The 26,498-nt window shown below is 61.3% G+C and overlaps 1 protein-coding gene across 2 annotated transcripts in view; it reads right to left on the bottom strand.

The window, feature by feature from the left end:
• CHD5 (chromodomain helicase DNA binding protein 5) overlaps positions 1-25,828 on the bottom strand; it is a 60,578-nt gene extending 34,750 nt beyond the window's left edge. For both annotated transcript variants that reach the window (XM_074377581.1, XM_074377582.1), the window contains exons 1-10: positions 25,622-25,828; positions 16,494-16,621; positions 9,087-9,266; positions 6,600-6,718; positions 5,825-6,063; positions 4,145-4,269; positions 2,666-2,789; positions 1,870-2,036; positions 1,480-1,701; positions 208-414 (exon numbers count right to left, since the gene is read on the bottom strand). In XM_074377581.1, the coding sequence (XP_074233682.1) occupies positions 208-414; positions 1,480-1,701; positions 1,870-2,036; positions 2,666-2,789; positions 4,145-4,269; positions 5,825-6,063; positions 6,600-6,718; positions 9,087-9,266; positions 16,494-16,621; positions 25,622-25,700 (1,590 nt within the window). In that variant the 5' untranslated portion in view covers positions 25,701-25,828. The remainder of the gene's footprint in view (positions 1-207; positions 415-1,479; positions 1,702-1,869; positions 2,037-2,665; positions 2,790-4,144; positions 4,270-5,824; positions 6,064-6,599; positions 6,719-9,086; positions 9,267-16,493; positions 16,622-25,621) is intronic.
• Positions 25,829-26,498: the final 670 nt, after the last annotated feature.

Genomic DNA, 26,498 nt, shown 5'->3' with positions numbered 1-26,498 from the left:
GGGCAGAGGTTACGGGAGGCGGGGGCAGCCGGACACCATGTCCCCCAGCCCAGCTCCCCCGGCCCCTAGCCTGGCTCCCAGGCAGGACAGTCCTCGCCTTCAGCCTCCCTCCTTTCCAGCTCCCAGCAACGCCCCTGGCTCAGGGAGCTGGCCGGCGCGTTTTAGGTCCTGAGCCTTAGCACAGCCACACTCGCCTGGGCGCCTCACCTGCAGCTCCTTCACCCAGGAGCAGTGCCAGTAGGAGAGCCCAGCCCACTTGACAAAGAACTCTCTCTCTGGGATGCCCTCCAGGGCCTTGGGTGGAGGAACACCAGGCTCCACATCGGGCCCGGGCAGCCCCACCATGAAGGGGGCCGGCGGCTCTGTCCACCTCCAATGCAGGATCCGCTGGACTTTGCCCTTCAGTGGGGGACACTGTGGACAAAGGAAGGTCCCGGATTCAGGGCTTAGCTGCAGGGCCCCACCCCGAGGCTCCCTACAACAGGCTGCACTGCTCCCCAAGTCAGACAGCACCACAGTGACTCCAAGACACCACACTGTCCTCAGAAGCCTGCCCCAGCCGTGCACGCAGGAGATGAGGCAACTTGGGTCTGCACACACACGCATGCACACACACCTGCACACGCACAACGGAAGACCAGATGCACATGGGGTAACTTCGGGCTGGCACAGCACAGCCCAGGCTCCACGGGGTGGGGGATTCAGCACTGGGGGTGGGCTAGGGACAACTCAGAGCATAGAGGTGTTCAAATGCCTGTGGTGCCTGGGGGGAGGCCTCTCCTCTCCCTGCAGAAACTGAGGCTCCAGCCCCAGAGGCCTCCTACCCTCTCCTCACCACCAGCCCTGGGACGAGAGCCAGGTCCTGGGTGGGTCTGAGTGGACGGTTCAGCCTTGTATGGCCTTGGGCAAGTCACTTGACCTCCCTGAGCCTCAGTTTTCTCATCTCAAAATAGGAATAACAAAAGGCCTGGTACTTGAAAACTCAGGAAGCATTAGACGGACGCCCAGTAAACAGTGGCTGTGCTGGGTGGTGGCCGGATTATCACCACAGCCTCTCTTCTCTTGGCGGCTGAGCCTGAAGGGGACTGAGAAGCCTAGAGGGCCAGGGAGAGGCGGGACTCGGCGTGGATGCGACCGGGCTTGGGACTGAGCTATTGGCCTGCGGAGCGGGGCCTGGACGAGGAGACGCCTGGATGGGCGAGGCCTGGACGGCGGGGGCGAGTCGAGGCCTTGATAGACGGGCCGCTGTCCAGCAGAAGCAGGACCTTGGTGGGTGGGGCCTGGAGCAGCACCGGCCGGGGTTGTGGCGGGCGTGGCCTAGGCCGCGGAGGCGGGGCCTTGGTGCACAGGGCTCGCTGGGGCGGGGCCTCAGTGTGTGGGGCCTTTGTGCGCAGGGCTTTGCCGGGGGAGGGGCCTGGTCGTGGAGGGCGGGGCCTTTCCGGGGGCGGGGCGTTCGGCGCGGGCGGGCGTAACACTCACAGTACAGCGCGGGCAGAGCCATTCACCGTTTGGGATCTCGGGCAGCGGCGGGTTGAGGCAGTGCAGGTGATAGGAGGAGGGGCAGGCGTCGCAGCAGAGCAGCTCGCCGCCGTCCTTGCACACGCGGCAGAACTCCATGTGGTCGTCCTCCTCCTCCTCGCAGCCGCCCTCCTCCTCGTCGTCGTCGTCGTCCTTCGGCTCCCACTGGATCCCCTCCTTCTCCTGGAAGGAGACGTCCAGGTGGAGGCACCCTGGGCCTGGACGCCCCTCCACCAGGATGCGAATTCCTCCCTCCCTCTCCCACCTCCCCACGTTCCGCGCTGGGGTCCGGAATCCAGGCACAGACAAAACCTCCTCCCCACTCTCCCCCCGCCTCTGCCAAGGGCTTACACAGTGGGGACAACTCCACTTGCCCTCGGGAGCTTTCTCCAGCTCTGGGTCCAGGCAGACGAGGTGGTAGGCCCTTGGGCAGGTGTCACACAGGATGATCTCCCCACCCTGCTGGCACACCTCGCAGTAGTCCTGGTGGTCCGTCTCGTAGCCATCACCATCATCGACTGGGGAGGGGGCAGAGGCAGACATGGAGGGCCTTGTCCCCACTCCCAATGCACAATCAGTCTCCACCCCAGGCTGCAATGGCTCACACTAGGCACTTAATGGATGTTGGATGAATGGGTGGTGGAAAGACAGATGTGGTGAACAGAATGATGGAGGGAGTAAAAGGATGAAGAGCTGCATAGAAGACAGATAAAAAGAAAGAAGGAAGGAATGGAGGGGGGGAAGGAAAGAAAAAAGCTGGGTGGTGGATAGAAAGGTGAATGGATGGATGCATAAAGGGGAGGGAGGGAGGAAAGGAGGACTGAACGGAGGGAGGATGGGAAAGGGGATGGGGGAGAGGGGACAGATGGGTAGAGGGTGGATGAGGTTAAGAAGCAATTCCTTCCTCAGAGCTCCCTCTGCTAGTGCAAATGCCCTGGGGTGGCTCACATCATAGGTCCCTAATGTATGGAGACTCCCTGGGACAGGACCTCCCTTCTCCTGACTGTAGAGACCAGGGTGGTTGAGGAAGCCCAGGGAGACTGCCTGGCTGAGGCCTGAGGATGCCTTTCCCTGCTTCCCAGAGGGGGGTCTGCACCCCCACATCCACCGTGATGGCCCTGGGAACCCTGCGGACAGGACGTCCTACTTCTCTTCTTCTTGCGCCTCCTCTTGCTCTTCTTCCCCAGGGCAGCGGAACACTCGGAGCGCACGGAGGCGCTGTGGATGCTGGCGCTGTCAAAGTCCGACTCCTCGTGCTCATCCTCCTCGCTCTGCAGGGGCAGGGGAGGGCCCTGTGAGCCCAGAGCCGGCCCTGGGGGCTCCTCTAGAGGGCGTCACAGGCCTAGGCAGGGGGTGGATTCGGGAGGGGCACAGTGGAAGCTCCGGAGGCACCGTGCTGTCTGTGGTTCATCTCCTCTCCACCCAGCTAGAAAACCCAAAAGCCCAGCCCACCGGTCCAGCCTGATGTCTACCACCCTCCCCAAGCCCTGCTCTCCAGCCCTCATACACTCCCCACCTCATAACTCCACCTCCACACCTCTCCCAGGCCCTGCCCGCCACCCTGCCAAACTCCTACACACCCCTCAAAGGGAAGCCCTAAGGACACCTCCCCCAAGGAGCCTTCTCAGATCTCTCCTTAACTGGACCTGATGCACAGCCTGTGTGCCAGGTCGGGCCTGCCCCATCTGCCTGTCGTTGGCTCTCTCCTCGTGCACGTGCCCAAACTCCTTCCAGACTGTGAGTAGCTCCAGAGCAGGGCCCACTATGGTGGAGCAGAGGGCCTAGCACATCAGCATGTGCTCAAAACTCAACCTGAGCTGGGCCACCAGGCCCAGGCTGGACCACACTTGCTGCTCCGTGCTCCCCTCCACAGAAGCTAAATTTGAGACCTGTCACTTGCCTCTACCAAGGGTCAAAGATGACTTCCATCTCTGCCCCTTTGCAAGCCTGGGCAGGTGAGGAAAACAGGTGCCAGGTGCCCTGTGGGGCTGGAGGGCAGGGTGAATGCCCCTACCCCCGGAGAAAGGGGGCCCAAAGGCTCAGACATGGACTTAGGGTCAGTCTAAACCTGACGCCAGAGCTGGTCCTGGAAGGGCAAGGGAGGGGCAGGGCTCTAGCCCAGACTGATCCTGTCCACATGCCACCTTCCTGGGGCCCACCCTCCCAGCAGACCTGGGCACCCAGGCCCCATCAGGACTCTCCCACCTGCTGACCAGATGGAGAGGCAGCTGGGGCAGAGGGAGCCAGGACTGAGCCCCCGGCTCAGCAGGGTGGGCAGGAGAGCAACCCACCCGGAGTCCCAGCTACAGGGGCTCTCAGAAGGACCCAGGCTGAACCCCTCACCAGTCAAGTGGGGAAACAGGCCTAGCAGGCCTGCACGAAGAATGGGAAGAGAGAGTAGGGACGGGCGGGGGGAGGTTATGGCTCAGTGGTAGAGCATGGGCTTAGCATGCACGAGGTCCTGGGCTCAATCCCAGCACCTCCATTAAAATAAATAAATAAACAGATAAGAGCAGGGGAGGGGGAGCAGGACCCACCCCCAGGATGGTACAGGGGAATGAACTGACAGCCTGCTTGCAGGGCACGCATGCTCCACACACACACACACACGCACATGCACTCTCACCGAGGAGCCTTTCTTCCTCTTGCTGCTGACCCCTCCAAAGCGGAACTTGAGCCCGGCCACCTTTCTCCCTTTGCCCTTTTTCTTTGCATCCTTGGAGGCTTTGATCTTCTTCCTCACCCCGGGTCCTGGAAAGCAAGGGTGGAATAACCAGTGCACACCGCGGCTAGCTCACTCACCGCCACCCTGTCATTCAGCCTCACAGGGAACTTGGTAGAGGACGCTGAGGCTCAGAGAGGTGACATCCGTCCTTAAAGGTACACAGCAAGTAGAGAGGGAGCTGCAGAATAACCCTGGCCCCGTCGCTGCTCTGGCCATTGCACTGTCCCTCTTCCACACTGGCCATCTTGGGAACAGCCCTGTCCCATCCCTGTCCCCAGAAAAGAGCTGTCCCCAGTAGAGCTAGGGGTCCCCAGGGCCACCAAGGGCACACCCACCCACCTGCAGTCCATCCCTGGGTCCTGGAGGGATGTGCTAGGGCAGGAAGCCCTTTCTGCAGCTGCCAGCCCCCAGATTGTCCCCAGGCCGTGCTGGCACTACTCAAGACCACCCCCACCTCTGCCAATCTCCCCCAGGGAACTCCAGCTCCCAGGAGGCCAGCAGGGCTGAGTCTGTTTTTAACGGAGCTGGCCACAGGACAATTAGCCACCTGGAGAGCAATGACCCCCCCAGCAGCCTCTCCCGCCAGGCTGAGCAGGGAAGGAGGGGGCCTGGAGGCAGGTGGCCTCGCCCCGGGCCCTTCGCCACCCACACCGCACACAGAGAGAAGGGACAGGGAGCCCAGTTGTAACTTCAGTGGCGCCACAGAAAATCTATTTCAATTTTTCAGGTTCTGAATAGGCAGCCCAGGGAATCGACTGCTCAGCGGCTGGAGCCCGAGAGGAAATGAGAACGAAGGCGGGCTGGGAGGACGTGAGGGAGTGGAGCAGGGGCAGGCTCCAAAGCCCAAGTCACTCACCCACCCGGCCCCTGCAGGGACCCAGCAGAGGGGCCCATCGTCCTAGAAACCAAAGCTCCTTGGGGCGGAAACAAGGGGTCCCCAGAGTCCTCTCTTCCCCCCATCAAAACCCAGATCAGGGCACCCAGGAAGGTGAGCTGTGGGCAACCCCACCATTCAGAGCCCTGGGGAGATCAGTCTCCCTACCCCCAGGGGGGCCAGAAACCCTCCACCCAGGGAAAGAAGTTCCCTCCCCTAGAACTTCAAGTCACAGAGAGCCTCTTGTCCCTATCCTCCCAACCAGACGCCCCCACGGAGTCAGATTCTGTACCTGGAACTCCTTCCAGGCCTCCCTGGGATGCTGGCCCTGACCACACCCATTACCCCAAGGGCCAGATGCTCAGACGAGAGGGATCAGTGGGTCACCCTGGGACCCCTTCTCCCTGGGAATGGTGCAGCTTCCAACTCAAAAGCCCCAACTCCCAGCAGCATGGGTCACCCTTGTCCCTTCCTGCACGGCCAGGAAACCTCCCAAAGCTCTGAGCACAACACGTCCTCCACTTCCCCACTAGCCCCAAAGGAAGGCAGGACAGATGCCGCAACACAGCTGAGAAAGGGTGTGTGGGTCCAAGGCCAACCACGGCACTGGGTCCCTGATAAAGGCCAGCCAGGCTGCCCCAGCCGCCCCAGGCTGCGGGGGGGGGGGGGCTCTGCTAGCGGGACTGGGTGCCCATCCACAGCCTTACCCTTGCCCTCCTTGGTTTTGGCCTTGCGGATCGGCACAGGCTGGGGTGCCTGCTGGGGGCTGACGGCCAGCGGAGGCGCGACAGTGACCGTCTCTACGGCCGCTGCCACTGCCGCCGCAGCCGCCGCGGCCGAGCTGCCCTTGAAGGGGTTGTTGGCACTGAATTCCCGCCACTTGGCGCCCAGGACAGTCATCATTTTGGACATGGGGATCTTTGGGTTCTTCTTGGCGATGAGTGGCCTGAGTGGGGGGAGAGGCGGGAGGGTGAGGGCAGCACCGTGGAGGGGACGAGACTCCCATGTGACCCCAACTCTTCTTCTCCCACACCCGGGATACATGGCAAACTGGGAAAACTGGGCGGAAAGGAGGGGCAGGGAAGAGGACAAAGAGAGACACAGGGCCACACCGAATGCTCCTGATTTTCTCTTATGTGATCTTCTAACTGGGTTTCCAGACCCTATAAGGCCTGAGGGGCCAGAGGGTGGGGACTACAGATGGCCCCTGGGTGTCTGGTCCCATTTCTTCAAGAGCTGAGAGCAGCCATGGGGGCTTAAGACCCCCAGGACTGACCTCACGTAGGGCCAGCAAGAGAAGGCGGGACCATCTGCTAAAATGGAAGGGTCTTGACCCTCCCATGGGCTCTGCCCAGGGTCAGTGTCAGCCTGACCGCCCACCCTACTCCAGAAGCCCAGGGCTCTGCTCCTCTGCCCCTCTGCTTGGTGCCCCCTGGGGAGTCAAGCCTCAAGGGCAGTCTCCATAGCAGCCCCAAGGCCCACCTGAGAAACTGGCTGAAGGCCTTGTAGTTGGTCAGCGTGTGGTAGTCGGCCTCTGAGAACAGGTAGTCCACGTCATCCAGGCCCCACTCGGCCATGAGCTGCCCCGAGGACTTGGGCTCCTACGGACACAAGAGGCAGAGGTGGAATCAGAAGTGGGGATCCTTCTAACCTGCACCCCCACCCCTGGGGCCCCACTCAGGAGGCCTCGGAAAAGCGGAGGGATTGCAAGCACTTCTCCCCAACCCTGAAAACATCCTAGAGCACCCCAGCTGCCAGCCCCTTGATCAGTGGAAATGCCTCAGATGCCAGCGCACAAGGAGGGGAGGGGCCGAGTGCCTAGGGGAAGCCATGTGCATGCCCAGAGCAGGAGCAAGAACAGGGCTCGCTCTCCAAGGGAACCTGAGCATCAGGACAAAGCAGCAGCCTGAAGATGGGTTTTAGGAGGGCAGCTGTCCCTGGGGAGGCAGCAGGGCTAAGGGGCTGCCTGGGCATGCTGGGAGGAATCAGGCTGCCCCAGGATGTCACCTGGTACAGTCACACAGGGACCTCGTGAAAGGACAGGCCACTTTGGGTTCTGGGGCCAGGACAGGGGCACAGGGACAGCAGTCCAGTTAGGGGTAGAGCCCCGAGAAGGTCCCTCAGCTACTGCTGCCCTTTCCGCATGGGGGGCTGAGGCCCAGAGAGGCGTGTGAGTTCCCAAAGGGCACACAGTGAACTCTCAAAACAGCCAGCTCGGGTGTCAGGTCACCGGGCAGACCCGGGGTGGCTGGGAACAGAGTGGGCCTCAGTTTCCCTATCTGTAAAATGGGGGTAACAGCACCTCCCTCACAGGAGGGACAGTGTTAGCACAAGTGCTCGGAACAGGGCCCTCACCCCGATTTCCCACTTGTTCGAGGGAGCCCAGAGCTGCCCCAGCCCCACCCACTGATCCATCCCACCAATCAGCACACAGTACTCCCAGGCCACAGTCCAGGTGGGCATGTGACTTAACCCAGCCCAGACAAGGGCACCCCTGGGTCACAGGCCAGCTCTCCCTTCGGCTGGAGGGGGCCGTGGGTCTCCAGGAAGCCCTGAGCTGCTGCTACACACATTCTCGGCCACGAGGATGCCTGGCCTGACTCCACGGAGGCAAAAAAATGGCTGTGGATGACACCACTGGGTCTCACTAGCTGGAAGTCCCCTTGCCTCTCAACTCTCAGGGGCGCTGACCCAACAAATCCCTTTTACTGCCTAAGCCCCTCAGAGCTGAGATGTCTGCTCCAGCAACGAATGGAGGGCCCCCCGGGTGGAACACGCAGCCTCCCTCGGCCCCAAGGGACCTGCTTCTGGGCCTCCTGTTCTCTGTGACAGTTCAGAAATGTTCCCATGTGGGACCCCTCCTCTGGCTGACCCGCCGCCAACCCGCGGCCATTCCTGGAGGCAATCAGGCTCAGTCCCACTAGGAAGCAGGGCAGCCAGAGAGCAAGTGATGACATCGTTACAGGATAACCCTGAATCACTCCCGTAAGTTCACCTCTCAGAGCAGCCAGGCCCTCAGCTATTATCAGTCACAGATGACTCATAACGCACCTACCAACTAAAGTGCTCCCTCTGTGTGTCAGACACCACAGGCACTGCCTAACTGCAGTCATTGACACCACCACCTCTGCCTCGCCCAACAGCCACTGTATTAGCATCTTTAATTACCTTATCTTTAAATCCACGGCCAGCCCAGACTGAGCTTGGGAGCCACGTGAAAGAACTGAGGAAGCGGGAGACTCCTGGGTGACGTGCTGTCATCTGCCCCTGCCTGACCCAGAGCCCGTCTGCCAGCCTTACCCTCAGCCCCTTTCCCTCCCCGAGGAGCCCCCACAGTGGGGCCTGGCGAGTCCAGGGGCCTTGACTCATGCACATCGCTCCCCACATTCCCAGGGAAGAGGGGAGAGCTGCATCACCACAGCTTCCCTGAGTCACGCTCACTGGGACACTCTCAGATGCCCATGCGGGCGCAGTTTCAGAACACGTGTTAACAAAGTCCCCTCTTCACTATCAGCAGAGCTGTCCAGCCGCTTCTTCTTGGCAAAAGCTCCCATTTGTTTTATTTTCCCAAATTGCTCCAAGCAAGAGGTTCCTGACACGAAACTCGAGCTCAGACCATCACTCTCCTCAGAAACAGCTGCGCGCTCAACGGGGCAAGACAGCGGATAATGCATTAGCGAGAGGCCGCCCGACTTCCTCTCCAAACTCCTAAACGTCATCCGTCGATTTCAAGTGTGCCTCCCAGACTTGCGGCTACAGCATTTCTCACCCGCTTGCGTCCAGCCACCATGTGTGTGCACACGCACGTGCACTCACACCCACAGACCCATCTGCCCCGACAGCTACTCGTGGGAGAGGATGCTCCGGCCCTGTTCACTAGGGGGCTCCTGGGGCCAAAGGCAGCCGGTTGACAGCGGGAGGCTCAGCCCATCCAAGCAGGTGTCCACCCCAGCCAGGCCTCAGTCTCACCTTGAGGCATCCGTCCTCATTCTCTTCCTCCTCCTCATCCTTCTTTTTACGCTTGGCTTTTTTCTCTTTCTTGTCCTTGAGTTTTTTCTTTTTCTTTTTATTTGGGGAGTAGTCACTGCCCTCACTCTCCGACTTCTCCTCCAGGTCCTCTTCATTTTCCGACAGCTCATCGTTGCTCCCCTGGAAGAGAAAGGGGGACAGTGAGGACAACAGGGGCCCAGAGAAAATGCAGAGTCCTGGGCCACAGTACTGCCCCAAAGTGGCCTCCTGGCAAAGCTGGTCAGCAGCTCAGGCTTCCTGGATCATTCACACCCACCAGATCACCATGCCCAGCCAGAGGGGCTGCCCTGAGCCAGCTCAGGCCAGGGGTCTCACCCCCGAGGACTGGTCAGTGACAAATGGTGCTGTGCAGGGGAGCCAAGGCCTCGAGTGAAGTCAGACTTCCCCACCGGGCAAGCTCAGCGCGACCTGCTTGAATGGCCCTGGGGTGAGGCTCCAGGCTCCATTTCAGGTTTCTATGGACTTTGGGATTTTAACGAGAGTCAATGGATGGCACTTGGACCCAGGAGCTCAAGGCAGACGATGTAATGCCCGGAGCCAAAGAACAAACTGCAGGCCAGGCTCCTGCCTGGATCTAGCTCCCAGTTCCTCACCTCTCTGGTTACGTATGCATCCTATGGAATCGCATGTGTCAAGTGGAACCTATAATTAACAGGAAGCGCACATCCCAGTTTTATCTGCCTGTGCGCTCTCCGGAAGCGGCTAAAGCACAAGCCCACCTTCCCCATCGCCCCCACCCTGGCCGCTTCGTCTCCATGTGAGACAAGGTAATTTAGGCAGCTCTCAAGCTTGGCTTCCTTGATTTAGTTTCCCCTCCGTACAGGCAGAAAATGGCCCATTTATATGGAGATAAGGATGTTTACAGACAGAGCATCGCCACCAGAAAGGCACTGCCCCTCAGAGAAAGCTGGGTATTCGAGGCTTTTCCAGATGCAAGTGGTCTGACAAAGCCCTTCTAGCCCCTCCCAGCCCCTCCGGGCCTGGGTCTGCTGGAGAGACCAGGCACTGATGCGCCAATGAAGATGACACTTGGCATCTTCATGCTGGCTGTTTACTGTCTTCAAGGTGAGCATGGAAGAGATGAAGAGAGAACTGGAGAGATGAAGGATGAGCTCCAGAAAGAGCAATGAGGGAGATGGAGAGGGAGGAAGGAGAGGAAGGAGGGGAGGAGGGAGAAGGGAAGGGAGGGGGCGGGTGGGAGCAGAGAGGAGGAGGGCGGCAAGGGCAGGGGGTCTGTCTGGATAACCCTGGGGGGCTCCCAGCCGGCTTTCCACCCTTCCCAGCCGCCCTGAAGAGTTGACAGTCTCTTCCCAGGAAGGAGGCTCTCCTTGAGATGCAGCTGCAAAGGACCCACCCATGGAGTCCCTCCACTCCCGAGTCCCCCGCACACTCAGCTCACTCTCCTCACAGCCAGCTCCCTGCTCCCAAACCTTTTATGCCCATTAAGCTGCTGAGTCAGTGTGCTGGCTGGCGGTTGGCAGGCAGCAGGGCCTCTGGGCCTTTCCGGAACCCGAGTGTTTCCCGGAATACTGACTCGGCCACGCCAGGCCCCAGGGGCAGTGCTGGTCCTGGCTGCTGCCAGATCCTGCCCAGGGCAGGACAGCCGCGCAGGTACTCCTGTTCCCAGGGCTGGTGGCCACAGCTCCCAGCTCTGCCTCAGTTCTTTGGGGAGGCAGGGGTCAGCCAGGGACGCCCATTTCTCCCGAGGGTATAGAATTCGGCCAGCTTGGAAAGACTACCCTTCGGGAGACCTGAGAGACAGGCTCTATCCCAGCCCACACCCCAGCAAAGGTAAGGATGGGAGGAGGAGGCTGCCACACACTTCAGCACCGCGGACAGAGGCTGTGGGACGGGCCAAGGGAGGGGGCATGGGGCTTGCCCTCAGCTGTCCCCGGGACCACACAAACCAGATCAGGGAGGAGGCAGAACGACCCATGCAGGGGTGCTGGGGCTCCCTGGGGAGACTGCAAGACAGAGACTGCCTCAGAGCTCTGACCCTTCCTAGCCTGAGAATTGGGCACGTAACTGCAGCACCCTGACCTCAGCCTCCTCATCTGTGAAATGGGGATGCCACAAAAGGTGGTCAGAGGAACAAGGGATATCGTATAAGATACGGCCCAGTATTTTGAAATGGGAGAGTCCCAAGTATCCATGATGCCTTCCACTGTGCTTGGAAGCAAAAGATGCAGCCAGGACCACAAACTGGAGGACACAACCAGCTTCATCCCCTTCGTTTCTGCCAACTGGGACTGGACTAAAGCCAACTGCCTGGACAGTGCCTGCAGCTGGGCAACAATATAGTGCAGACGGGCAATATGATGCCAACAGGAGGAAGCGGCTGCGGTGGCCACACCCGACAGGGAGTTGCCCTTAGTATCTACCAGCAAGCAGGCACTGCCACACAGGAGACGTGAGGAGTGGCCAGCACAGCTCCAAATGCAGGGCCCAGAGGGAGCTGGAGCGAGGGAGGGGAGGAGGGAGGGGGTAAGGCACCTCCAGCAAACACCCCCTGTCTGTGTGTGCACCCTGTGGGGGGGGGGCGCTGGCAGAAGGCTCCAAGCTAGGCATTGACGGGTTGCCCCCACAGCAACCACGCTGGGACTAAGTAGGAGGGCAGGAGGGCAAAGTTCCTTCTCGAGGAAAGAGCTGGAACCGCAGCAGGGCACGTCTGCCACTCATTGGCACCCCAGTCGCCCACTGGGGGATGGCAAGGACAGCCACCCCTCACTTCAGGGAAGGGAGAGACTCCTCCTTGCACTGGGGAAAGCCCGGCCCAAGACTCCGATTCCCCAGTTCTCCAACTCCTCGCCCACTCCCCCATCCCCTCTGGGCCCTCCACAAATGAAGCTCACACCCCCTGACCCACTCCCACCCGCATCCGACCACATCCAAGCCCTCCTGCCCAGGACAGGTCTTTGGAAATTGGCTTCCCGCTGGTATCGTCTATATCCACAGCATCTCTCTGCACCCAGCTGTTTAGACATATCTAGATCAGGGCCTCCTTTTTTGTGTGTTTTGTTTTTCCAAAATCTTCCCTTGCAGAGAAGAGGGTGAGCAGAAGGGCAGCAAGTGGTTCTGAAAACACCTCAGAGAGGAGTGACCCATCAGCAGGACCTGGAGGGACGCAGGTCAGCCAGTGGCAAGATGGAGAGGAAAGACTGAACCAGGAGCAGACCAGCCGTTCGGTGTCTCAAAACTTACGAGGGGGGCGCAGAGCCACATTCACAGGGGAGACATGGGCACAGAGCAAAACCGCCCTAATAAAGCCCTGAACCAACCTCAGCCTTGAGCCACACTGTGGGCTCTGAACGTCAGGACCTATCTGGGCTGTGACCTTGACACTGTCCTTTGGGCTGCAGCAGCCCCAGGCCTGACTACAGGGGCTGCACCTGAGAGCAGAAGAATCCAAGTGAAGTAGGAGTCCCAACAGAATCCTTCTGCAAAGCTGCCTTAAACACAACACCCAGGCTGGCTGTGCAAGGAGCTGGCGGTGGGCAAGAGGGGCTCTGCCCGGAGCCTCCGACCCAGGGAGGGCACCGCATGCCACCGCGCAGACCCTGGGAGCCCCGAGTGGGCATCCCACGCCTGCCTTTCCTCACCCCAGCTCTGCAGATGTCCTTTGATCCAGGTCTCCCACTCCCCTCTCCCTTCCCTCTGTGCGCAGCGCTCAACACACACCACATCTCTCCAAAAAGGAGGCATTTAAACTCAAAAAGACTTGGAGAGTTGGTCATTCTCAATTTGGGATCCTTCAAGATTGAGAGGGAAAAAGAAAGAATGAAATATGAGCCTTCCCATTCACGAGTGTTATAAACAGTTATAATTTAGCACTGAATAATTGGTTGCTATGGTAACCGCTGCAGTACAGGTTGAAATCATCTCTCCCTCCTGCACTGGGTCTGACAAGGAGCTTCATCTACATATGCTCAGGTTCCGGCCAAAGCCCAGCTATTTCACGTAAATCAGAATTCAGGACTTGCCGCCTGTCCCCGCACCCTCCCCACCCCCAACCCACCGCCCAAAAATCCCTGCTGCTATTGGGTCCCAGCCGAGGCCCGCTGCTCCCTCCACCCATGGCCTTGAGTTGGGGCTACCCGGTCGGAGATGGAGGGTAGCAAAGGGGTGACATTCTCCTTCCCACGTCCTGAAGACCGGGATCCACTGGCAGCGGATGGGCGGTGGGCACACGGCAGCCGGGCTCCTGTGCCCTGGCTGTCTTGTGCTCCAGACCCTCTGAGATCTGACAGCTGCTAAACCAGCACAGGGGAGGGGGCAGCAATGGTGCAAGGGCCACCAAGGGGCCTGTCTGGTACTGTCTAGTCATCTGCAGCCCTCTGGTCATTCCCCTCCCCCGGCCTCCACCCCTTTTGAGATCCGGAATTGCATCTCAGAATTGCATCTGGGTAGAGAGAGGAAGGAGAGAGGGTGAGGGAGGGAGGGAGGGAGGGAGGGAGGGAGAGTGGAGAGAATGGACAAAAGGGAGGGAGGGAGGAAATGAGTGGTGGGAGAAGAAATGGAGCGAGATGGAGGGCAAGGCAGACAGAGGAAGAGGTGGCAAGAGATGCGTAAGACAGAGAGGCCACACTCAGGCCACGGCAGTGAGCGCAGGCCCAGAGACAAAAACAAAACCGTGCGTTCAGGTAAGGCCCGAGGAAGGAGACGGAGAAAAGACCCGGGCGATCTCAGCAACTGGGAGGCAAGCATCAGCCCTCCAGACCTCGGAGGCCGCTGGCCCCCACACCGCCCCTTGCCAAACTCCCCCCACCCAGCCCCCTGCCTCACTGCTGTCCAGACACTGCCCACCACCAGCCTCCATCCTGACCAGGGCAGGGGGAGGGTCCAGCTATTACCTGTACCCAGGAGGGCAGGAGAAAGCCCAGCCCCGCGGGGGGCTGGCAAGGAAGGAGGAGGGGCACCCCAGTGGCCCTTCCTCAGCACTGGGGGACTGGGCAGACCCAGCCTAAGGCCCAAGACCCAGGACCAGATGGAACTGCCCACCGTGGCCTAGCCTCCCCCCAGTTCCTGTGACAGAAGCAGCAGGAGAGAAAGCACTGAGAAGCTGGGGAGGGGGCACTTGTGCAGGAAGCCCTGGCCTCGTCACTCAGCCCCAGGCCTCTAGAATCTACCTCCACCCAACATCCACAGAGCCTCGGGTCTGAGGGGCGAGAGCAGGGGCCAAGATAGTACAAGATTTCACAGCTTTGACCAGGAAGTCGACCTCTGCAATCCAGGGCCCTGCCAGTCCCGAGCCATCTACCCTCTGCCTCAGACAAGGACAGACCTGCGGGCCAAGGTGCTGGCAGGGGTGGAGGGAGCTGCCGCGGGAATTCAGGGTCCCCTCCCTATGGCAGGGGAGCTGGGCCACAGCATGTCCCTCAGTGGGGGAGCCTCTAGGCACGGGTCCCCCTGCTCCCCTCTCCTGCCTCCACTTCCTCACCTGGATAATGGGGACAGGAAGCTTCAGTTCACAAACTTTCCCACGTGCAGCCCACATGCCAGCCCCATGGTTAGGGGTGGGCATCCTGGGAGAGGACACACCCAGACATCCTGAAACGATGCTGCCTGGGAGCCCAGGCAGTAAGGACAAAGCTGAGGGGCAGCAGAGATGGAGGGTGGCATCGGACAGGGGCAGCAGTGGGCTTGGAGGAAGCTCAGGGTCCTCCCGGGGAAGAAAGGGCAGTCTGCACGCACTGGAGGAGAAGAACGGACTGGCGTGGCTGCAGGTGGGCAGGAAGCGGCTCAGGGCTGCTCTGGCCGGGAGCCTGGACAGCGGCGTGGGGGCACGGGGGCCAGGGGCGGTCCAGATGAGACATGCTGGGCCCACCCTCACCAGAGAGCACAGCAGGCTGCTGGGCGGTCCTGGCCGGAGGGGGCAGGGGCTGACACCCTGCTTCCGAAAGGCTAGCCCCGGGCTGACCACTGCGGGAACCCAGGGCACAGTCCAGGGCAGGCCCTGCCCTCCAGACACATGCAGGCCGACACCCTGGATGCCCCCAAGGACCTCTGACCATCCCCTGTGGCACCTCACATGAAGGTGCCCTATTGGTCCACATCTGATTTTCCCCCAAACAAGCAGGTGAGGTGGACAGGTGATGACCCCTTTACTGCAGACACAGAAGTGAGGCTCAGGTACAGGCAGTGGCTCCGGAGATTCTGGGAAGAAATTCTGCCCCTTCTCGTTCACCCGCCATCACAGGCCCTCCACCCTCAGGGGTCTCCTCCCTCCCACCCCTGCAGCACCCTCAGGGACCCTCCAAAGCTAAGTCATCCCACAGCCTCCTCTGCACAAAGCCGTGCAGGGGAAAAGCCAGAGGCCCACAGTGGCCTTTGCGACCACATCAGAACATTCCAGCAGGGACCTGTGCCCTCAGCCTGGGACATTCTCCCTGAGGGCTGCGCGCGCGCGCACACACACACACACACACACACACACACACACACACTGGGAAAGCCAGAGATCTGACAGCGCTCCCCCTCGGAGCAAGAGGGCCAGGGAGGACCAGGCCTGGGGGTGCGGCTAGACAGCCCTGGGGCCAGATCTCAGCTATGTGGCTGTGACCCTGGGCAAGTTCATCTCTGAGCCTCATTTGTAAAGCAGGGCACAGGCCATCACCTCCTCAAAAGGCCACCTGGAGGATCGTGTGATGCCCAGGAGAGGTGGCAGCTCTCACGTGGTGATGAGACCCCATCCCCGTCCCTCCAGAAGTGCGAGGGCTTTAAGCTGCGAGCCAGCCCCAGTCTCCCCCTCAGCCGGGCGGTGGCCACCATCCTGCCCCGCCGATTCCCACAGCTGATGCTGAGGATAAAGTGAATCCACGGGAAAACGTTCTGAAAATCCTCACGAGAGTTAGAGGAGCGCCCGGCCCTCACTGGGGCCTCCTCACCTTCTCCCACTTCCATCATTTTCATCAGGATTCCAACTCACAACAGGTTGGAAGCAGCAAGCTGGAGATAGATGCCTGCCGGGAAGCAGGCGGGGAGAAAGCAGCAAGCGGCGCCCGTGCTGCCGAGAGCACAGAGGCAGCGGACGCAGAACAAGCGGGAAGGAGGGCCCCTCGGGGAAGGGGGGGCGAGCGCCGGGGACCCCGTGCGTCACAGCCCAGGGTGGCCACCGGTGGGGGGGGGGGAAGAGGTGCCCTGGAACACCCTGCTCAAGAAGACAGGACACTAGGCAGGTGTCCGTGGCCCAGCCCAGACACTGGTCCCGGCGCTCCTCACTCAGGCTCAGCTCTCGGGACAAGCCCGCCCCGCCGCTGAAGGTTCCGGTAGCCCGGTAGCCCGGGGCTTTCTCCGCAGGCCCGGGGGCGGGGGCAGCCGAGACCTCCCCGCGGCCACGGCCCCACTCACCTCTTTCTTCCTCCTCTTCCCTTTGGGTCTGTTCTCCTTGAGCTTCTTGGGCTTCTTCTTCTTGGGAAGGCTCACGGGCTCTTCAGGGAAAAAGTCGTCGAAGGCTTCAAGGCCACCATCTTCTTCTTCTGGAGGAGTCAGCGGGGGGGTTACTCCAGGGAGCGACAGGGACAGCACAGCAGGGAGACCCCCAGGGACGGAGTGAGAGGCGGGACCCCGCTGGGACAGCCAGCTCCTCTGCCAGTCTACCATGCCAGGTCATGGCCACTCCACTGTCCCCGGCCCCCCACCCCTTCTCCCTCCCACTAGTTCCTCTGCCCCAGCCCCCTCCCAACCCCTCAAAGCCATCCCCAGACCTACTTAGTGGAGCCCGAGCTCCTGTGGGCTATGTTACATCACCCTACCTCTCTGGGCCTCTCCCCCTCTCGTCTGTGAAATGGGACAATAACCACCTACCCTGCTACAGCAGTGCTCGGGAAACTGAAGCAAAAGTGAATGACTAATTAAGAGGTCTTATTGACATGGCTCTAACCAGCCCCATGGAGCCAAAGTCATCTCCAGCTGGCCCCAGGGAGGGGTCGGGGCCCATCTCTGCCTTTCAGAGGCGCACAGTGTGGCCAGGAGACAGCTTGTGAGTGCAGGACGACAGGGACGTCCAGACCACAGCCCCCTGGAGCACCCTAGTGGCCCTGCGAAGCAACTGCCCGGGGGGTTTGCAGGAGAGACCAGCATGGAGGACGCCAGGGCCCCCTTAATGGGAACATGAAGACCACGCTGCCTCTCCCGCCCCGATCCCACACATGCACCCGCACAGGTCACTCCCGTCACACACACCCAGACACACACGAACAGCAGGATGCCACACACGCTCCAGCTGGGCGCTTGGGACAATGTGACATTCCACAGAGAGATGTGGGTATTCTAGAAGCTGCCCCCTTTTTCCTGAATTCCTCGCCCCTTCAGGAACCTGAAAGGCCAAGGGGGAGCAGGGCGGGTGTGGGGCGGGATATCGCTGAAGCTGCAGCCGGCACCGCCCCCCAAAGGGAACAGGTGGCAGCAGTCTAACGCCCACCCAAGAAGTCAGGAATGAGAGAGGGCACCAGCCCTGAGGCCCCGGGCACCAGACCTGGCCACAGAGGAAAGCGAGAGGGTTCTCTTGGGGGCAAACAGCAGCAAGAAGACACCACAAGAACAAATCACCCAGAGCAGAGCTACATCTGTCCTCCTGGGACGAAGGAAGCTTCCAGAAGGAATCAGCCGAACCTCCAAAGAGTCCACAAAAGGGGCTCACGAGAAAGCCAGGACCCTACGCTGGCGGCTTGTGCTCCACCCCCCACCCTCACTGCCCACGTGCGGGGTGGGGGAGGAGCAGAGAGAAGCGCCACGGGGTGGGGGGACATGACGGGGTCTCACTCAGCTGGGGTCTCCCTGGAACAGGACCTCCTTGTGGGGCTGCCCCCCGGGGGAGCCCTGAGGAGGGCGAGGAGTGCCAGGGCCACCCAGGTGACTTCCACCTGGGAAATGGGCAGAGTGTCCCCAGCCCCACCAGGAAGCCTCTCACAGTAAAACACCCTGACTGCTGAACGTGTCAGACCACAGACACTTGGATACGGACATGCACCCTGGACACTCCAACATCTGCCCTCCCACCCTCCATATGGGTCCACACCAGGTCCTGGGACCCCTGCCCCCAAGAGTCCCCAGGGCGGAGAGAGCAAGGCCAAGTCCCAGCCCCCTTCACATCCTGCCAGGCAAACAGATGTGGGGAGAGGCCTCCTCCGGGCAGGGTCAGGCAGCTGCCCTGGAAGAGGTGACCTGAGGGTGGCCTGAATGCTAGTCACCCCGGGAAGCCAGCTCAGTGGTCCTGACTGGCAGGGAGGGCGCTGCTGAGGACAGGACCAGGTGGAGGGCACAGCTGCCCTGGCCTTGGGGGACAGGCAGTGAGGGTGGGCGCAAAGCTGGGTTTAACTTGGGCAGACCTCAGGTGGAGCCAGGCTGAGGCAGCAGAAGCTGACCCCGTCCTGCCCCCCAAGCCTTGACACAGGAGGAGCAAGGATTTGGAGGCCAGCTGAAAAGGAGCATAGGGACGCCCCCCCCAGAGTCATGCTGAAGTGGAGAGCTCAGGGAGGGGGGGACAATGACATGGTTGGCAAGGAGCCATGCTAGGGATCTGGTGCCAGTCCACGCCTGCCCACTTCCCCACCCGCCTCCACCTCCCCCCGAGCCGCAAAGAGACCGCCTGGGCAGAGCCACCCCCGCACCCTGGCAATGCCCAGCACCGTTATGTAACAGGCTCAGCTGATGCAATCGGGCGGGGGGGGCCTCTCCCTCCTGCCTCCTGCCACTTCCCCACGTCCCCTGTCCCCTCAGCAGGGCGGTCTCCCAGGCTGGGAAGGCCAGCCCAGCACATGGTCACAGACTGACTGACTGGCCAGCGGAACAGACAAGGGGGTGAACAGGTGGCTACGGGAGGTTCTAGAAGGAAGCCTGCAGTCTCCCGTGGGCTGTGCCTGGGAAGGAGGCGGGGCGCCCTCCACCTCTAACCCACATCCAGAACAGGCCGCAGAGGATGAGGCCTCGGGCCCCCTGCCCTCGGACAGACCCGCTCCTCCACTCCCAGAAGGCCTGACGGCCCAGGGCCAGCTGCCTGGTCCAATCCCTCCTCCAGGAAAGTTCCAGGGCTGGCGCACAGTGCCAGGGAGCCCACCCTGCCCACTCCATCTCTGACAGGCCCTCCCTCCCCTGCACAGAGCTTCCGGCAGCCCTGAGAACACCCTGGCAGACCTTCTGTGGCACTGCTCCCCAGGCCCCCATGACTCCTGTTCACCTGGGCTTCACCTCAGCCCTGCCCCCTCCTCCCTCCCTGCAACGGGCCCTGGATTTTTTCCAAAACCAGGCCTGGGAACTCACATCCAAGCAACCCTTCCCGGGACTGTGCCCCCTCCTCAGGGCGCACAGCCTGTGGTAAGGTGGGAGGCTCGGGCACTGGGGTCCCAAGGAGGCGTGGCCTCGAGACTCCTTGTCCTGCCAGGTCCTGGCCTGGCTGGAAGTGCCCTCCCACACCAGCCCTGCCCCTCCAGGGCCCAAGGCTCCATCAATCCCAGACGGGCTATAATTAGGACCCATTAGACCTGTTCTGTCTCCTCTCTCCTGAGCTCCCAGGTTGGAACCGCCCAGGGAGAAAGTGGGGGAGGTGGCTTCAGAGACAGGCAGGGGGACAGACAGGAGTCAGTAAAGGGAGGTACCTTCCGCTGGTTTTCCCTGAGCTCGCCCCTCCCCAGCTCCCTGCACACTTAGCTTAGCCCTCAGAACCCGCAGGCTGCACTGCAGGCCACAGCCCAGGCAAGAGGAGTGGACCCTTCTTAGGAAAACACCTTACAGCAGCAGAAGTGCCTTCACACCACCTGCGCCAGGCTGGGAGCTGGTAGCATAAGCCAATCTACATTAATTCATCTACACCACACAGCAACCCCAGGAGACGGTACTGTTATTACCCCCATTTGCAGATGAGGAAACTGAGGCTCGGAGGATCTCATCACTGGCCCACATCTCAGTTTCACAGCCAGCAGGTGGCAGAGCCAGAATGGAACTCTGGCGGGTGGCTCCCACCACCACATGTGGTCCCTGTGCCAGTCCCTCCTTCCAGGCAGAGGGCCCTCCCAGAATTCAGACTTTCCCCATATTTACTGAACAAGCACTGAAACAGCATGGTCCATGTGCCAAGCTCAGGCATGCCCTGGGGACACTGAGGTGACTCAGGCCAGCCCTTGGTCTGGAAGGTCACCTGAGGTCCTTTGGTGGGGGTGGTAGGGAGATCAGGGCTAGTCCCCTGGAAGTCCACATGCTCACCCTACAAATGATGCTCTGCCCACCTCCTGTCCTTGTCCTCTGGGGAGGGCAAGCAGCAGAGCCCAGTGGGGCCTGGGCAAGAATGCAGCCCCCCAGGGAGCTTAGCAACCACAAAGTAATCAGAGCAAAAGAAAAGCACCTGATTGTGAAAGGAAAAGTCAGGTCATCTGATTTGGGGTGGCTGAAGGATTTGGGGAGGCCAAGCCAGGAGTCGGATCAAGAGCCCCATCACCAGGGTCCAGTGAGCAAATCTGCCAGCTGTGGGGACCCAGCTGAATGTCCTCCATCCTCTCCAGAGCCCAGGGACAGGGGCTCCTTCGCTTCCCGCAAGCAGGGAACAAGACCATCTGGTGGCCAGGAGGAGGGACAAGGGAGCACAGGCTTCAAGCCACCACCCCTCCTGGCAGAGTGGCCCCCAATCCCTCCCTGACTGAGCCCATTTATTCAGCCTTAAAATGGGCCTAGAACTGCCTTCCTCACAGGGTGATGAATTAGAAACTGAGATGCAGTTTAAGTGCATGACAATGACAGTGCTCAGCCCAGGGCCCCAGGAGGGTTAGGATGCTGGAGGCTGAAGGAGTGGGGGGGGGGGGTCTCTGGTTCAGGCATTGCTGGGCCAGAGCTTCTCAGGGCCACCCTAGGGAGGGGTGCCCCAAGACTAAGGTTCCCATCAGTCCTTGGAATGCCTCCGACACCACAGGCCTCTACTGATAATGGTCGAGGGGGAGGGGAAGCAGGACTCCCACCCAAGAGAGGATTAATAATTTATTTATGACATTTAACAAAACCCAGATATCACCTCACTGGCATCTCATCAAAGTCCTGAGCACCGTGGGCAGGCAGGCCAGGGCGGGGGGCGTAGCAGAATAGGTGATGCTTTTACTCTAAGGGACTGGGGCCCGGGAAGAGTGAGGGAGGAGAAGGATGGGGACCCACAGCACTGGCAGGGAGGAGGAGGAAAGAAAAGTAAGGACTCAGGAAAGACAGACTGACAAAGGGATAGACATGGGGACAGAGTAAGAAGAAGGACAGAAGCAGGGAAATAAGGACAGAGCCAAAGAGCTAAGGCAGAAAGTCACAAAAGCTTTCTCTGCAAAGACCCCAGAAAGTTAGACACCACGTACTGTGTTCAGTACTTGGCTCAGTAAAGATAAGCAAGAAATCTATATTGGGTGGATGGATGAATGGATGGATAGACAGGTAGATGAATGGATGGATGGACTGGACAGATAAATGGATGGGTGCATGGATGGAGCCTGGGTAGGATGGAGAGATGGATGGATAGATGGGTAGACAGATGCATGGATGAATGGATGGATGGATGGATGGATGAATGGATGGATGGATGGATGGAGACTGGGTAGGATGAATGAATGGATGGATGAGTGGACGGATGTTTGGGGAGTGGGTAGGATGGCTGGTCACTTGGTGGTGGGTGGATGTTTAGTTGGTTGGTTTTGTGGTTGGATGGGTAGATGTTTGAGTGGGAGGGTAGATGCATGGATGGGAGGATTAACAAGTGGGTGGGTGACTGAATGAATCAATGAAATGATAGATCAATACAGAATGAGGGGAATCTCCCACAGGCCAAGCCACTGGTCACTTTACCTCCCTCCTCCCAGTAAAAAGGATTAAGCATTATCAGGCTCCCTGAGATGGCCCAAACCCACATCACCCCAACGTGGGGGGGGGGGGGGAGGCAGGCAAAAACAGCACAGACATTTGGGAATCATGGCTCTCTCCCTCCTGGTCCCTGGGCCCAAAGAAGCTTAGATGCTGTCACGGCTGGGGCCTGTCCTATGGGCTATCAGGGCACAGGCCAGCCAAGGGCCTGAGTGGTCATATTGCCCGGCCAGGAGAGAAGCTGGGCTCACCAGCTCTAGGAAACCCACTCCTCTGATTGTATGTGTGGAAGAAGGGCTGGGCCTACCAGGCAGGGATTTCTGAGGAAAAGGCCTAGGACACAGAGCCCCTCTCCTCCCGCCCCCACTCCAGCCTCTCCCAGGCCAACCAGCTTACTGGATGAGGGGGCAAGTCTTGGAAGCATTTCCTTGGGGAAGGCAGGCCAACTGCCCCCCTTGGATGGTGCTAATTATAAGCCACACTTTATTGGGCCCCTATTATGTGCTGGGCACTGTGACCTAAAAGTTCCACATGCACCATCTCACCAGTCCTCATAATAACCCTCTATGAGGTAGCTGGTGTTGCAGCCCCATTCTAGAAGTGGGACACTGAGGCAGAGGGACTGGGGAGCTGGCCCAGGTCAGACCACAAACAAGCAGGAGAGGCAGGGCCCCCCAACTCTTGAGCCCTCTCTTTGAATCCCCAGGAGAATCTGGCAGCTGGGGTCCATGAGCCCGACAGGCAGGCACCTACTTTGCCTGCCTCCTCGGAGTGGGCTCGCCCACCTGCCTCAGCAGCACAGAGCTGGCCAGGCCAAACCTGGGTGCCAAAAGAGAACCCAGGCAGAGTGACAAGAGGAGATTTGACATGTAGTGAGTCCCCTGCAGGAGATGTGAAACTCAGTGTGACAGCTCCCAGCACACTGGCTCCTCTGCCCCCAAATGGCCACATGTGGGACCTGCTGGCTCTAGGTCCCTGCGGGCCCCAGCCAGGAGCTCAGGCTGAGGGCTGCAGAGAGGCCGCGTGGAGGACTCGGGGGGCCGGCGACCAGCCAGCGCTTCAGGGGAGACATGAGGCCTGGGCGAGGCTGTCATCACGTCCAGAAGCCAGGGTGACCCAGGGACTCCCAGCCCTCAGACACGGAGACCACAACCCTCTCTGTAGCACCCACAGTGCCAGGCGCCAGGCGCAGCAGGTGGTCAAGGGAGTCACACCCAAGGGGAGAGCCCATGGACACAGAAGTCAGCTGATGACAATATTCCAGGGAGTAGGCAGCGCTGCCAAGAAAATAAAGCATTAAAATGGGCCTGAGAATGACCGGGGAGGGGCCACACTTGAGCCAGGAGGGCCTCCCTGTGGTGACATTTGAGCTGGGACCTAACCAGCAGGAAGGAGGCAGTTGCGCACCAAGGAAAGAGCAGGTCTAGCAGAGGTCACAGCCAGCGCTCGGTGCAGGATGGAGCTTGGCCGATTCCAGAAGCAAGGAGGACAGTGTGTGAACAAGAAGGTGAGGGTGAACGAGAATAGGGGCTTTGCAGCTGAGCCAAGCTGTGGGGGTTTGTGCCTGATTTGTGTTTCTAAAGGTGACCCTGGCTGCTGGTGGGGTGATCAGTGAGGACTGGTTAGGAGGCTCTGGAGCGGACCAGCCAGAAGGGACTGTGGCTTGTACCAGGGAAACAGAGAGGAGCCGGGAGCTCAGGAAGGCTCAGGACATGCTCTGGATGTGGAGCACCTGGTCCTCTGAAGGACAGGGTGCAGGCTCTGCTCTGCAGGGCTTTGGGGACATTCCTAGAGGCCCTGGGGACAATCCCACTCCCAAGCCCTGCCCTGGGGCAACAGGAGAAAGCAGGAGGGAGAAAAGGTGGTGGGCAGGCGACCTTGACCAAAGCCCAACCCCTCTGGCCCAAACAGAGTGACTTGGGTGCCCGCCAGCCTGAGGGCACCTTCCCTGACCTCCTCCCCTCCCCACCCTCCGAGCCCTGACACAGCCAGGTTGAGCCAGAGTGTGTGGGAAAGAGGGATAGGGCAACCGATCAGGGGGTTGGGTGAAGTCCCAGAAATAAGCCTGTTAATTCATGTCCAGCCGTCCACTGCCCCCATCAGGGCTACAAAGGGCCACGCCCTGAGCACCACTGGGAGCCACATACTGAGGAAGCCAGTGAGCAGCTTACCACGGAGCGAGCTTCCTGGGTAGAAAACAGCCATGGATTTCAGTGCCTGTGCTGGGTCTCTATGTTCCCTTCTGGGAAATGGGCTTAATTCCCTGGACTCCAGGATGTAACAGTCAACTATTATCCAAGCAACACCGCTCACGTGGAGCCACCTCACCCCCACTTCCTTCACCCCAGCAGGCGCTTTGCAAACTTGGCCAAACTGTCTGAAAGGCACGATAAGGCCCCAGCCACAGTGATTAAAGCAAGCAAACAAGTTGAGAGTGAGGGAGGACCCCCCCCCAGTGGGCGTGGCCACCTGGTGGGAATCCCCTAACTAGGAAGAGGCTGAGCAGCCCGAGCTGCCGCCCCCAGGCCCTCCCCTTCTCACCTCCTGCGCACAGAAACTGAGGTGCCAATCTGTGGAATATTCTCCCCTCCCTGGAAGGGACTCCTGGGGCCAGGCAGCACACTCCAGGGTCAGGGAGGGCTCCTGCCCCTCCCACAAGTCTCTCAGGAGCCCAGGAGGGGCCACTGACTTGGCGAGGGGAAGCTGAGAAGTAGCAGAGCCCCCCGGAAGGGAAGGAGGACGGCTGGTTGACAGGGTGAGGCCCTGCCCAGCTGCGCCAGGAGGTGAACTGTCCCAAACAAACGGTGAGCAGTTAACTAAAGAACGATCCTGCGAGGTTACCCCTGACGCACAAGCCCTGTTTATGCTGAATTCTGAGACGTATGGAAGGGCAGGGGCGGTGGCCCTGGGAGTCAGGCCTGGAGCCAAAGCAGGGTGGGCTGGGAACGCCACTACCCGGGCGACCGTGGGCTGGAGACGCCGGCCGGCGCTAGGGCGCGCCAGGACGACGCCGGCGGCCCAGGCAAAGTGTTTGGCAGTCACGGCACCCAGCGGCCGGGGAAGGGGAGCGGGAGTCCGAGCCCGCGCGCCTCAGCCTGGAGCCCTCGTGAGCCTGGAGGGAAGCCACCCCAGCCAGGGCGCTCGCCGGGTCCCCTAGCACGTCCGGTCCTCGCCCGGCTCCGGGCCGCACCCAGCCCACCCTGGGGCGGATAGGCTGGGGCCGGGTATGAGGTCCCGCCAGCCCCCGCAATGCCAGGGGTTCGCGGCGCGGGGCGAGAGCGCGGGATGCGCGGCATCATCAACCGAAAGCGATTCCGCCCCCTTCAAGGGCACGCGGGCTGACCCTCGCGGCGCCGCACCCCCTCCTCGCTTCGGGCGCCCGGCGCAGGCCCCCCGCCGTCCTCCGCCCGCGCCGCGGCCCGGGTGGCCCCGATGGCGCCCGCCCTTGGCGGCCCGCGCGCCGCGCGCCGCGCCCCAGCGCTCGCCCAGCCCCGCGCCCTTGGCCGCGCGGCGGCAGCAGGGCGGGAGCGCAGCCCGCAGCCCCGCGCCTCCTCCCGCGCGCCGCCAGCGCCGCCCGCGAGGTCCGGCTCCGGGGGCCCGCGGTTCTCCGCGCCCCTCGCCGCCCTGGCCCAGGGCGCAGCCAGCGCCCCGCTCACCTGACATCTCGTCCTCGTTCTCCATCTCGTCGGCGAACAGCCGCGGCAGCTCCTCCTCAGTGCCCAGCGGGCCCCGCATGCCCGGCGCGGGGGGGAGGGGAGGTGGGCGCCCCCCCTCCCGCCGGGCGCGGTGCCAGCCTTAACCCGTGCGCTGCCGGACAGGCGCGCGCGGCGGGCGAGGCGGCCTCGGCGAGAAGATGGCGGCCGCCTGTCCCCCCACCCCCCCAAACCTCCACCCCCCCGTCTCGACCCCCTTCCTCTTGGCCGCCGTCGCCTTGCTCCCCGCAAAGCCCGGGCTGGTCCGCCCACCGCGCCCCGCAGCCGGAGTCCCGCAGCCGGCCGAGGTGGCGGCGGCAGCGCCGGCGGCACGGCGAGGGGGGGCGGCACACATGCCCGGATTGTGACGTCCAGTCTGGTTGCTGTGGCAACCCCATCCCATCGTTCCGGCAGCGCGACTAGTTAACAGCGGAGAACAAGTTGGGGGGACTAGTCCTGAGCCTCCGGGTGCGGGGTGAGGACAGGGCGTTCCGGCAGGGGGAGCCGTCGAGGCTCCCGCGCGCCCGGGGACCCGACGGCCAAGCGGGCTGCTGGGACTTGGGCGGGCCGGGCCCAGCCGAAGGCAGGGGAACCCCGGCCCGCGCACCCCGCACACTGCCCGCTGCTGCCGCCTCCCCAGCCCGGGAAGGCCCTAGGCCCCCGGGTCCCCAAGTGAGCAGAGGCGGGGTCTCCGGGGCAGCGGGCAGCGAGTCCCAGCACTCCACTCACACGCACCAAGACCCTCGTCGCCCCGCACCGGCTCCAGCCGCAACATGCTTCTAACCCCGTTTCCAAAAGAGGATTAGAAGAAAAGTGCGTTCCCTACTTGGGGAAGGGTCGC

The sequence above is a fragment of the Camelus bactrianus genome, chromosome 13, assembly GCF_048773025.1.
Source record: "Camelus bactrianus isolate YW-2024 breed Bactrian camel chromosome 13, ASM4877302v1, whole genome shotgun sequence".
Taxonomy (NCBI): Eukaryota; Metazoa; Chordata; class Mammalia; order Artiodactyla; family Camelidae; genus Camelus; species Camelus bactrianus.
Note: the sequence above shows the minus strand (reverse complement) of the source record. Positions and strands in the feature narration are given on the sequence as shown.